At 25.8% G+C, this 12,289-nt stretch overlaps 1 protein-coding gene across 1 annotated transcript in view; it reads left to right on the top strand.

The window, feature by feature from the left end:
* LOC100208570 (PAT complex subunit CCDC47) overlaps window positions 1–12,289 on the top strand; it is a 44,987-nt gene extending 32,698 nt beyond the window's left edge. The window contains exons 6-13 of the mRNA XM_065810367.1: window positions 3,645–3,978; window positions 4,754–4,858; window positions 4,936–5,021; window positions 5,093–5,154; window positions 6,462–6,571; window positions 6,647–6,724; window positions 6,890–6,979; window positions 12,102–12,289. Of these exons, the coding sequence (XP_065666439.1) occupies window positions 3,645–3,978; window positions 4,754–4,858; window positions 4,936–5,021; window positions 5,093–5,154; window positions 6,462–6,571; window positions 6,647–6,724; window positions 6,890–6,979; window positions 12,102–12,170 (934 nt within the window). The 3' untranslated portion in view covers window positions 12,171–12,289. The remainder of the gene's footprint in view (window positions 1–3,644; window positions 3,979–4,753; window positions 4,859–4,935; window positions 5,022–5,092; window positions 5,155–6,461; window positions 6,572–6,646; window positions 6,725–6,889; window positions 6,980–12,101) is intronic.

The following is a 12,289-nucleotide window of genomic DNA, read 5'->3' as shown; positions in this document are numbered from 1 at the left end:
ACTTAGAAATTGAGAAAGGCAAAAGTTGTGGGCCTTAATGCCTGCAGAGTCACTGACACTGGAGCCAAACCATTCAGTGTGATGAGCATTAAAGTCACAGACAACAACAATATTAGCTGATGGATAATGTGAGAGGGCTTGGTTAATATGATCAGAAATAACATCAAAAAGAGTGCAGTCTTGAAATGAAGGAGAGCAATATAGAACAAAGATAAAGGTGATAGAGTGAAGTGGTGCTAAACAAAAGCACATAAAAGAATAGTCTGTGGATTCAAACCTAGTTTCCTAAAAAATGGGTGAATTCTTAAGAGTGTAAATACCCAGACCAAGCATGTAACTATTGGAGTCTTTACATATTAAAGGAAGGTAACCATTATTACTAAGATCACAAAATGAGACAGCTGAACTCAAATTAATCTCACAAAGAGGAAGTAGATCTGGTGAACATTGCAAGATTTAAGACTCAACAAAAGAAAATTTTCTTTAAAGGCCACGAATATTAGTGAATGGTTTAGAGAACAGGTGATGAAAATGGTTTTTTGTGTTTTATAGTTTTTGGTACTTTAGTCATACCAAAACGAATGAATATAACCATTAGTAAAAAGAATCAGTTTTAAAAATACTGATATATTATGTCCTAAACAAATATCTGAGGAGTTGAATAACTATTACAAACGCTGAACTTCATCTTGCTAACAAAATTACACCAACCTTGTCACCAACTTATAATTCTTTTAAAATCTAAAGCCATCAGGTGACACAACATTGCATGATTTTGACTTAACATTAAAAGATTTTGAAACAACTTTTCCCTCTTTAAAAATAAATAAATCATCCGGATTTGATGATATACCCAAGAATATACTTATTGCAAATAAAAAGTATTAGTAAACCCTTGTTTTATATAGCAAAAACTTCTTTAGATCAAGGGGCATTTCCTGATGTACTAAAATTAGAAAAAGTATTTCCAATTTATAAAAATGATGATCATTCTAACATTTTCAACTACAGGCCTATATCAGTGCTTTGTGTATTTTTAAAAATATTTGAACCTATAATTTATAATAGAATCTTTGATCATTTTACTTAAAACAATTTCTGTTATTCAAAACAATTTGGATTTCAGAAAAATCATTCGACTAAGTATGCTTGTATTGAATTAGTAGATCAAATAAATAATGGCTTTAACAAAAACAAATTTACTTTAGGTATATTTATTGATCTCTTAAAAGTTTTTGACACTATTGATCATTGTATTTTGTTAGAAAAGTTAAGCATTATGGAGTAACCAATAAGGTCTACTATTGGATTAAAAGTTACTTCACGGATAGAAAATAATATGTTCTAAATAAAAAAATACGGAATACTTAAAATCCCGTGTGGAATACTATAAGGATCGATACATGGTCCTCTCTTTTTCTTAGTTTATGCAAATGACTTAAATAATGCATCAGTAAAGTTAAACTCAATTATATTTGTAGATGGCACAACTTTATGCAGACATGAATTTTGAATTAAATAAGACAAATGACTGGTTTATGGCAAATAAACTCTCATTACACATTAAAAACAAAGTAGACCTTATTTCTTAAAAAATGCCAGAAGAAAATCTTCCCCTTAAATTACAAGATCTATTTTTAAATAACATACAAATAAAAAAGCAAGACTATATGAAGTTTTTAGGAATACTTGTTCATAATAATTAGTTAAAAGATCAATGGTTTTACAAAAGTTAGTAAAACCATTGGTCTGATGTGCCGAGTTTGTCTATATGTAAATACAGTTTGTCTAAAGTTAAAATACTTTTCTTTAATTCATTATTTCATTAACTATGCTAATATTACATGGAGTAGTACACAACCAACAAAACTTTAAAAAATACTTAGTTTGCAAAAACATGTGTGTAGAATCATTTACAGGAAAAAAAGAGGAAAGCATACTAAACCCTTAATGAGAAACATGAAAATGATGAATGATACAAAATAAATGTTTATGTGTGGGTGTTAGAAGGTAGGAATTCTATACAAATGATGAGAATTGTAAACTAATTTATAATGCTGTTAAATAAATTTATAGTTAAATAGGTAGTGGTGTAGTGGTAAAGCGCTCGCTTCATAGGCGAGAGGTTCCGAGTTCGATCCCCACCACGTCCCTGGTAGTACCGCCCTCAACTTGTTTCTCCGCGCAGCGGCCTTGTTCCCTAAGGTTCGTGTTTCAGAGTTATAGAGTTGAGAGAGGGTTAAAACCACTATTAAGTAGCCTCCTCATCTGTAGTGGCCTTCTCGGCCTTGAGGAGGTGAATAACAAAAAAACAAAAAACAAAAAAAAAAGGTGAAAGATTTCATACATTAATAAAAGATATCTTTTTATTTTGTATTAGAAAAAAATTTATTTAAAGAGTAAAACTCTTCCTGCAATATGATGAATATGCTGATAAACTGAGTAAACAGGATTTTTTTGTATAGAAACATTACTAGAGAGTATGATTTCTATACAGATGATAAAGATGCCTATACAGTTTAATCAATGCCGCATTGTGACAATTACAATGAAACAATAAAGTTTGCTTATTTAATTTACAAAGAACATATTATAATTAAGAAAAGAAAAAATATTCATTTACTAGATTACACAAAATCTTTTTATTTGAGTATTATTCTAGAAACACTCCATCTAAAAAGTTTTGGTGTAGAAACACAACATTTTTGTAAAGAATCTATACTAGTGACAATAAAGAGGATATATCACTCAATCCTATTTACTTGGCATGTGTGAAATAATTGTTTTTTTCGAAATTTTAATAGAAGTAACATTTAATTTTATATAAAGATTTTAATCAATTGGATTTGTCAATAAAGCAGATGATTTGTCGTTATTTGTTTCTTTTTTGAAAATTTGTATAGAAATTTGACATTTTTGCAGTGTTTCTATACCATAGGTTTATTAGAAATTGCTATAACAAAACCCTCATGAGATGAATTGACAAAATAACATCATAGCATTAAAGAAAATACAAAAATATTTTGGAAAAACTATGTTTCACAAAATAAAACATTTGTAATTTATTTTGCACAAGCGTGTAAATTTTTGCATCAATTTAAAATGGAATAATTTTTGTAACAAAACATTTTCTTTTCAAAATAGTTACAAATACACATTAGAAAAAGTACCAAATATTTTTTCCCTTTTTTCAAAAGTAGCGGATTTTTTGTATTAGTGGAACGAGTAAACTACTTTCCTAGTTTTTTAAGATTATTGCATAATTAAATAAAAATTAAACTGATTCTTAGTAAATTTAAACTTGATAACAACAAATATAGAAACACGACACAAACATCGCATTTTATGCGCTATTTTTAAAAAACTCTTATATTTCAAATTTATTTTGATGCTAAGAATGTTATCTAAAAAATTTCCAAACTATTGATGCAAAAACTATAACATTATTGTCAACCATGATGAAATAGGAATCTTCCGTAAAAATTTCTGCAAGAGTTTCTATAAAGAAATTTGTTTAATGATGATGATGATGCTTTTTTTTTCTATTATTTTTTATGATTGTTTAGAATATTTATTGATCATGATTTAAAATTTCTTCAATTATTATGCGTTTTTTTTTTTTTTTAAACTTTTTGTTGATATAGGTTTAAAGCTCACAAACCTCTGCTAGAGCAACATTTTAGCATTGTTGGAGATGATGGGATGAGTAAAGAACCTCAAAGTGGTGTTTTGGTTAAAGAGAGTGAAAGTGTTTATACGCTTTGGTGTACTGGTCGACAGTATTGCGAAGGTATGCTTGTTGAGTTGAGATTGCTCAAGCGACATGATATTGTTAGTATCATTTCACAGATGATGCGACCGCGACCTGAAATTGTCAAAATTACAGTATATATGGATGATGAAGACATGGATAATTTTGTGTTTTCCTTGCTTCCGAAAAAACAAGCCTCAAAATATCACAAGGATTTACAAGATTTAGTAAGAGTTTTAGAATTACAATTATATAGCCATATTATCATAAGATCTATATAGTATTATCTAATATGAAATGGTTTTATGAGAAAATTAATTATATATAAAAATGCAGTTAAATATTTTTGTAATAGCTAAATATGTTGTTCTAATTATTATTAAAAAAATGTAAAAAAGTTAACACTTGACAAAATTAGAAGTAAAAAATTTTTTTTTACTTTTAATTTTGATCTGCCTTAATAGATAAGAACCAGTAAGTTATGTCAAGAAAGTTATGAAAATCTGGTAATTAAATGGTCCTTATACAGGACATTCTAGTAAATAAAGTGTTTATAAACCTGATAATAAAACCTGATATGAGGAGATATATTTTTTACTATCAGTAATATAAAACTGATAATATGTGTTTTTAACAATTATTACTTTGCCCAAGCAGACACTCTGGTCGGAAAATTAAGCTAACTTTAGAATCATCCTAAATAACATTTTTTTGGTTTTTGTTAATTTACCTCCTCAAGACCGAGAAGGCCACTACAGACGAGGAGGCTACTTATTTGTGGTATTTTTAATGGGTTTTTTTTTTGTTGTTTTAATGGAATATATATTGAAATAAATATTTTAATAGTTAGTTAAAAAATATTTTAGACCAACTTTTACTTTAGTAAAAAAATATACTATACATCTTTTACCTATATTCAAATATCAAAATTTCATATCGAAAGGATATCAAAAATTTATTTTTAATATTTAGATAGTTATTGTAATCTGTATTATATTTAAGGCTTTCTTTTGTGGAGAAAAAAAATCTGCAGACCGATATGAACTTCCAAATTTCTCTATACTTAGTGAATCTGGTGAAGTCAGTGATTTTGTTCTAAGCACACAGGTAATATTAAAACGATCAGTTTTTAATCTTAAAAAACTTCTTATCTTTTAAAATTAAATTGATTTATTGGTTTTAAGGTTTGCAATGTTATAAAAAAGTACGAAAGTTGTTTTGAATCGCTACATTTTTCGGATCAGTTTGTTGGTCAGAAAAAAGAAGATGGGTAAATAAAGTGTTTAATTATTATTAATAATTGTTTGTTAAAAATATTTTTTTATTTTAATTCATTTTTAGTGATGAAGAAGGGACTGCCAAGCTAAAGAAGCCCAAGAAAGTACTCATATTTGAATTTAAAAGTATGATTGGTCAAAATATTTTTAATTAACAATTTTTTTTTTTTTTTTTTTTTTTTTATTAACTTGAAATACTGAGTTCTGCATTTAAAAAGCATCAATAAAAAATCCAAAAAATTTTTTTATTGTTCCCATATCTGCAGCGGATCTTCCAATGATGCTCTTTCTCTTATAGACAAGGTGCAAAAACGCATTGTAAACATAGTTGGATCTGCTCTTGCAGCCAACTTCCAACCATTATCACATCATCATGTTGCTTTTTTTTCTCTTTTTTAAAAATACTATAATGGGCACTGCTCTAATGAGATAGTGTCTCTTGTGCTATCTATTAAAATTCATTCTCGTGTTACTTCATTCTTTCAAGTCTCATCCTTTTACTGTGACTGTTCCAAAGTGTTCCAAAAATTCTTATTCATTTAGTTTTTTCCTCAAGCATCAGGTCTTTGGAAATTGCTTCCTTCGTCTTGTTTTCCTGATTCATTTAATTTGCATTTTTTAAGTCGTCTGTTAACCTTTATCTTGCTCTATAAACTTCATCTGTTTTCTTCAAGTAACTTCCAACTCTAATAGTTGTTGCTTGCAGCCTAGTTGGAAGTGAAGAGGTGAAAAGAAAAGAAAAAAACAAGGATTTTACCCTTATTGCTTTTAATGGAGAAATAAGTTGAGCACAGTCAACCAGTAATTTTATGGTTGCGTCACTTCTTAATTTCTTTTATTCTTTTACTTACGCCATTGTATTGACTTCTTTTACTTCTTGTTTCCTCACAGAATTCAATCTACAAAATGGAGAAAGCTACTAAAATTGATTGTTTTTTTCTCAAGTGAGGATACATAAATGGTTTTGTTCATTCCTTGGTTTTAAGGTGCTTTCTTGCATGCTGTATACGCACATATTATACATGCTGTATAATGTATGCATAATGTTATGATGAGTCAAACCTACCTCAATTTAAATCAATTTGCATTGGTGTAAGCTCACCTTAACATTTTTTTTTTTTCAATAATCTAGAAAAATAGTTTTCTTTGATATGTCTGAGTCTGGAACAATATGACCCTAACTTTTTAAAGCAATAAAATCATTAACATTCTTTCGAAACAATTAAACTTTTTTTCTGCAAATTATTATTTCTCTTCAAAATACACTTCATATTTGTTAAATTTATATGTTGAAGACTTTTCATCTTTTATTTTAAATAATTTATTTTGCATTAATCTAAAATAATTTATTTTTTATTATTTTAAAATAATTTGAAAAAAAAATTATGTTGTAAAAAAAAAAAAGACTTGTTTGGTAATTATTTTTGCTTTAGTTCCCGGTAATGGTAGGACACGCTCAGAAGATATGGCTGCTACTGAAGGGCTAGTCAAAATGGTTTTGCTAATGATAGATAGAGTTAAAGGGTTTAGGTTGTCACAACAAGTCAGTTTTAGATGTTTGTTTAATCAACAAAAAGGTTTTTGTTTACTTTCTTCAAATTAATGTGTTTCTTGACAGGCTCGTTTAAAAAGTGATAAGAAAAGGAGAGAAGTTGAGCAGAACTTTCTAAAGCAACAACATTCTCAACGTCAAGAAGTAAACTTTAAGTTTTTTTTTTTTTTTTGAGAGAGAGATTTCTCTTGATTTTACTTTTTTTTCCTTTCTTTTTTTTTTTACAATGAAGTTAGATTTTCTCTGAAAAAAAAAAAACTTTCACTAATGTTATTCACCTTGTTTCACTATTATCAAACCTCTTTTCAGGCCTCTCAGGCTCGTCGTGAAGAAAAATTGCGTTTAGAAAAAGAACGTTTGATGGCAGAAGAAGATCCTGAAAAACAGAAGCGTATGGAGGTAAACTAGTTTTTATTTAACTCCTAATATTACACATAAAATCACATAAATTGATTGATAAACAATATGTTTTTTTTATCTAAGTTTATTTTTTTTATTTAAGTTTATTTATTTTTTTAGTATTTGCAAAAGATATCCATAAGTGTAATATAATTTATTTAAATACAAACTAAATCAGATATTAAAAATATCTGATTTTGTTTTTGTAAATCCATTTTCACAAATGAAAACTTTTAATATCATAAACTGATAAAAGTCTTCATTTGTAAAAACGGATTTAAGGCTTTATTTTTTTACATAAAAAATAACTTTAAAGCAAAAAAAAAATATTTTTACCAAAAGCAATAAATAAAACCAAAATACTTTCTTTTCTTTTGGAAGCTATGTTCCAAAATACCTTCTTATTAAATTATAAGCAATTAAATTTTTTTTATTAAATTGAAAACTTACTTATTAAATTGAAAACAACCTATTAAGATTGAACTTTTTTTCAACACAAAACAAAGTTTTAAAAAGATCTGTGGTATAAAAACAAGAAAAAAAGTTAAGAGATAATTTTCAATCAGTGATTGAAAATTAGAAAAAAAGAAAAAAATTGAAAAATAAAAAAAAGTAAAAAAATTGTCTTTTTTACTTCTTTTTTTATATATCACTAATTGTAAATTATCTCTTTACATTGTGTGGTATTTTTATACCACACAATGAATATATATTATACTGGCATATACTAATATATTATACTGGCAAGAAAAAGAGTAAAAGAGGTAATATTCAATGAGTGATATAAAAACAAGAAAAAACTTAAAGAGATAATTTACATTGTGTGGTATTAAGAGAAGAAAAAAATAAAAGAGATAATTTACAATGAGTGGTATAAAAACAAGAAATAAATAAAAAAGTTATTTATAATGAGTGATATAAAAATAAGAAAAAGGGCAAGCTAAGAATTTCTTATTTATTTGGTAATAAAAATGCCTATACATAAAAATATTACATTTTGTGAATATGTAATAATATATAATAGCATATATAAAAAATGTTTAAAATATTGTTATACAAATATTTGCTTGTATTAAATTGATTTTTAAATTGATTTTACTACAATATTTAAATATTGTAGAAAATCAATTTAAAAATAAAGAGTTAATCCATAATAGAATTTTTTATTTAATTATAATAAATAAAATATAAATTATGTTAGTGTATTCTACAAACAGAGTGCTCAATGTTCTAAAAGAACAGAGCAATAATAAATTAGTAAATTAGTAAAATAAGATAAGTGTTTTTGCTAATTTATATATATATATATATATATATATATATATATATATATATATATATATATATATATATATATAATGTGTTCTATATAATAAAATAATGCTGGATTTAAAAATTTTTTGAATAAAAAATATTTTCAAGGGTTGCACAAGACCTTTATAAAAAAAAACCATCAGACAGTTCGCATATTTTGAAACCCTATACAGGCTCAGAATAGGCAGAGATATGCGCAATCTGGTTGGCTGATTTTGAAAAAGAGGCTTTAACGTGTATTAAAACAAATGTCAAAAAGCATTTTGAATAATAAAAGTGAAATTGAATAATTGCATAAAAAATAAAATAATAATAACAAAAAATAATTTTTCAAATTTTGTACAATGTACTTCCTTTATTACAAAACTTCAAAACTCATTTTCATAATATTTTTTTAATTTTCATAATATTTTATTTAAAAATAAAGATTTAAAAAAAAGTAGTTTGTTTTCCTAATGATTTTTTTAACTCTAAGACATAAAAAAGACAACCATTGTAACAAACTATTAACCAGATGGTAAAACTTGACTATGCTGTGATTCTTATACGATAGATTTTTAAAACAGTTTTTAAGTTTACATAGTAATATAATTTTTATTATTAGTTTTAAATTTGCTTAGGTATAATTTTTTTCCCATTAATCCTATCATTTAGCTAGAAAAATATTTAAAAAAATTTTTTTCAGAACTTTACACTTATTACTCCCAAATTTAAATTATATACATTACTAAAACAATTTAAGCGAAAATGTTTAAGTTGAGAATATAGCTTATTGGTTGTTATAGCTAGCCCGGGTAATTTGCAACATACTCAAATTAAAAGCAATTGTAAGCAAGAGCTGGTTTAGATTGCCTTAGGTAATGTATGATAAAAAAACATTACAAACCATTGTAGCATAATAAACAATAAGAAAATGCCTATAACCTGATATCCACAAGTGTGTTTTGATAAAGTAAATTGATTACCAAAAGGAATAACTCTTAACTTACCATACCTTTATGAATAACTAAGTGTAAAAAGGCAGAAACAAGAAAAATTGCATACAAATTACATACAAATTCACATCGTTGTTTCTTTCAATTTAAAAAGTCAATACATTTTTGTATTGCACATGTTTGTTGATATATAGCTGTTAACTTGAACAAAATATTGATTATTGTATTCTATATTTGGTAAAAAAATGTTTACCCTTAAATAACAACTGTAAATAATACTAAATAAAGCAACAAATTTTGATAACTTTTACATTTATTATACTATTAGTTTATTTTACATTAAATACTCCTAAAAAAAAAAAAAAAAACTTGAATAAAATGTATTCCGTATTTCCAAAGTTTATAAATAGTTTCATTATGTAATTTTTGGTATAATCAATAAAATCAAGTGTGCTTTTTTTGAATTTCTGTGAATACCTCTTGTATAATAATATAAAAACAGAGATATGTTATGTTTTATTTTGAAGTAATATCGATAATTTTTTTTTCAAAACTTCTTTAAATGTAAAAGCATGTTTTTTTAATTACATCAATTGCCATAATTCACCTCCATTTGGTTACATTTTTTTACTTCAATACTCTTTGCTAGATTGTAATATCAAAGCTTATATGTAACTGTACAAAAGAACTGTTTAGTAGAAAAACAAATAAATATCACTTTTTTTGTAAAATTTTCTAATAGATAAATAATATCCAATTGTCATCCTATTTATACATGAGTTAAAACATCTTGCCAAACTTTTTTTAAATTTTCACAAAGTGTTTAAAGGTTTAAGGGTGATGTTTTGTTAGAGTTAAGTAATGAAAAATTTGATGTGTGCCTTCTCAAAATTTAGGTTAAAAAGCAACTTCTTCAGAGTTCATAGATTTACGTGGAGCATGTAAGCTAGTTCAGTAAAACATCTGTAAAAATTTTCTTTTAGCAAAAACTTAAATTTTTAACTCTTTATTATTAACAAGTCGGTATAAATATGCAGAAACGAGCTTAGAACAACCTCTGCTCGAGCTTAAAATTTACTCTTTGCATATTTTATATTTTTACTTTACCAGTAGTCTGGTACAACTGCATATAAAGTTTGTATTGGGCGTGTAATTTGGTTTTTAAATTTTTTTTTCAATTATTACAATACAAAAAAATGCCACAATTATTATTGCATTTTTTTGATGCCATAATCCACTTTTATTTGGTTAGCTTCAATACTTTTTCTTGCTTGTAATGTCAGTATTTATATGTAACTGTAAAATTTACTGTAAAAAATTACTGTTTAGTAGACGAACATAAATTTCACTTCTTTTGTTAAATTTTCAAATAAAGTATTAATATCCAATTGTCATCTTTTAGATATAAGTTATTGTAGCCTGCTAAAAAAATTTTAAATCTTTAAAAAGTATTTAATGGTTTAAGAACAATGTTTTATCTCTTTTATCGAGGTCAATGTTTTAATCTCCTCAGAGTTCATATATTGACAAGGAACAGGTAACCTAGTTTTGCAAACAGTATAAATTTTTTTTTTGAAAACTCTAATATTCAACTCTTTATAAATAACATAAATCAATTTATAAATAAACTTCTTCACCAGTAGTCTAGTAAAACTGCATATAATCTTTGTATGCAAAAGTACTTCACTAGTAGTCTCGTACAACTGTATATAAACTTTGTATTTGAGTATGCTTTAGGGCCAAACACATTATATTTTACGAGAAACATATTTATAGATCCTTTCGAATTTACTTTAACACATTCATTTTTTTTTTCTATTTCTTTAAATTAACAACAGATAAAATCTCCATCATCAAGATAAACTTTATTGAAAAATTTTGAGATTTTTACGAGTGAAAATTCTCTTGTACAAATAGGTTTTGATACCTTTTAAATGCTCTGAAGAGTACTAAAATAAAATGAATTTCCTGTGTTGATAGTAAAACAAGACTTGTATTGATAATCTTAGTTTATCATTTCTTCGAAAATTATTTTTAAAATCTGCTTGTTTTGATTTTAATTATATTTTTCAACAAAAACGCATTTGCCTTTTTTTCGAAATCAGCAAATCAGATTGCGCATATTTCTGCCAATTCTGAGCCTGTATAGGGTTTCAAAGATGGTTTCCTAATAATATTCAAAAATAGTTTTTCAAAAGTATGTTGTGTTGGGTCTCAAATAAAACGAAATTATATAAAAATTTAAAAATTATAAATCATTTAATAAAAAACATCAAAAAGAAATAAATTCTAAGAAAAAAATTTTGTTAAATTCCCTTTTCTCGCTTTTAGTTAAAAAATATCACTTTTTATTCACTTAAATCTAAAATAGTAATTTATTTATAAAATGATTCATCTTTTTGAAATTTTTATATGATTTCGCTTTATTTGAGACCCAACCTGACTTGCTTTTGAAAGACTTTTTTTTTTTGGATAATGTTAGGGACCCTTCTGATGTTTGAGAGTCTTGTGCAACCCCTAAATATTTATTTATTAAATGAAAAAGTTTTAAATCCAGTATTTTTTTATTATTTTGAACACACTTAAGGGTTGAAGAACATCTGTTTAAAAAAAGGTTGTTTTTAGAAACACCCTAATAAATATATGTAATCAAGTCCGCTTTTTGAAATTTCTCTAGTTTGGTAATTTTTGATAAATAATATGTGGGGCTTTTTCGTAAATAATATGTGTGTTTGATAAATAATATGTGTTCTGGTCTTTAAATGATTTTAAAGTTTTTCTATATCAAAGAGTACTTAATGAACATATTTTTAACGGCGTCTGATTATTTTTTATAATAATTCATCATGTTTTTTTTTCTTTCTACTGTTTAGGAGATAATGAGTAAAAGAGATGCTAAAAAAAGAGGACCAAAGGTTAAAAGCATGAAGGTACGAATGTGATTGTCAGTAAATTGGATCATCAACTTGGAGTCTGATAATAAGAGTTGAATTTGGTAAAAGGAAGAATTAATTTGAAATGTTTTACATCAAAACTAGAAATGAAAATAAAAGTTGTCTGA

This window comes from Hydra vulgaris, chromosome 11 (genome assembly GCF_038396675.1).
Source record: "Hydra vulgaris chromosome 11, alternate assembly HydraT2T_AEP".
Lineage (NCBI taxonomy): Eukaryota > Metazoa > Cnidaria > Hydrozoa > Anthoathecata > Hydridae > Hydra > Hydra vulgaris.
This window is presented reverse-complemented; position numbering and strand designations above follow the sequence as displayed.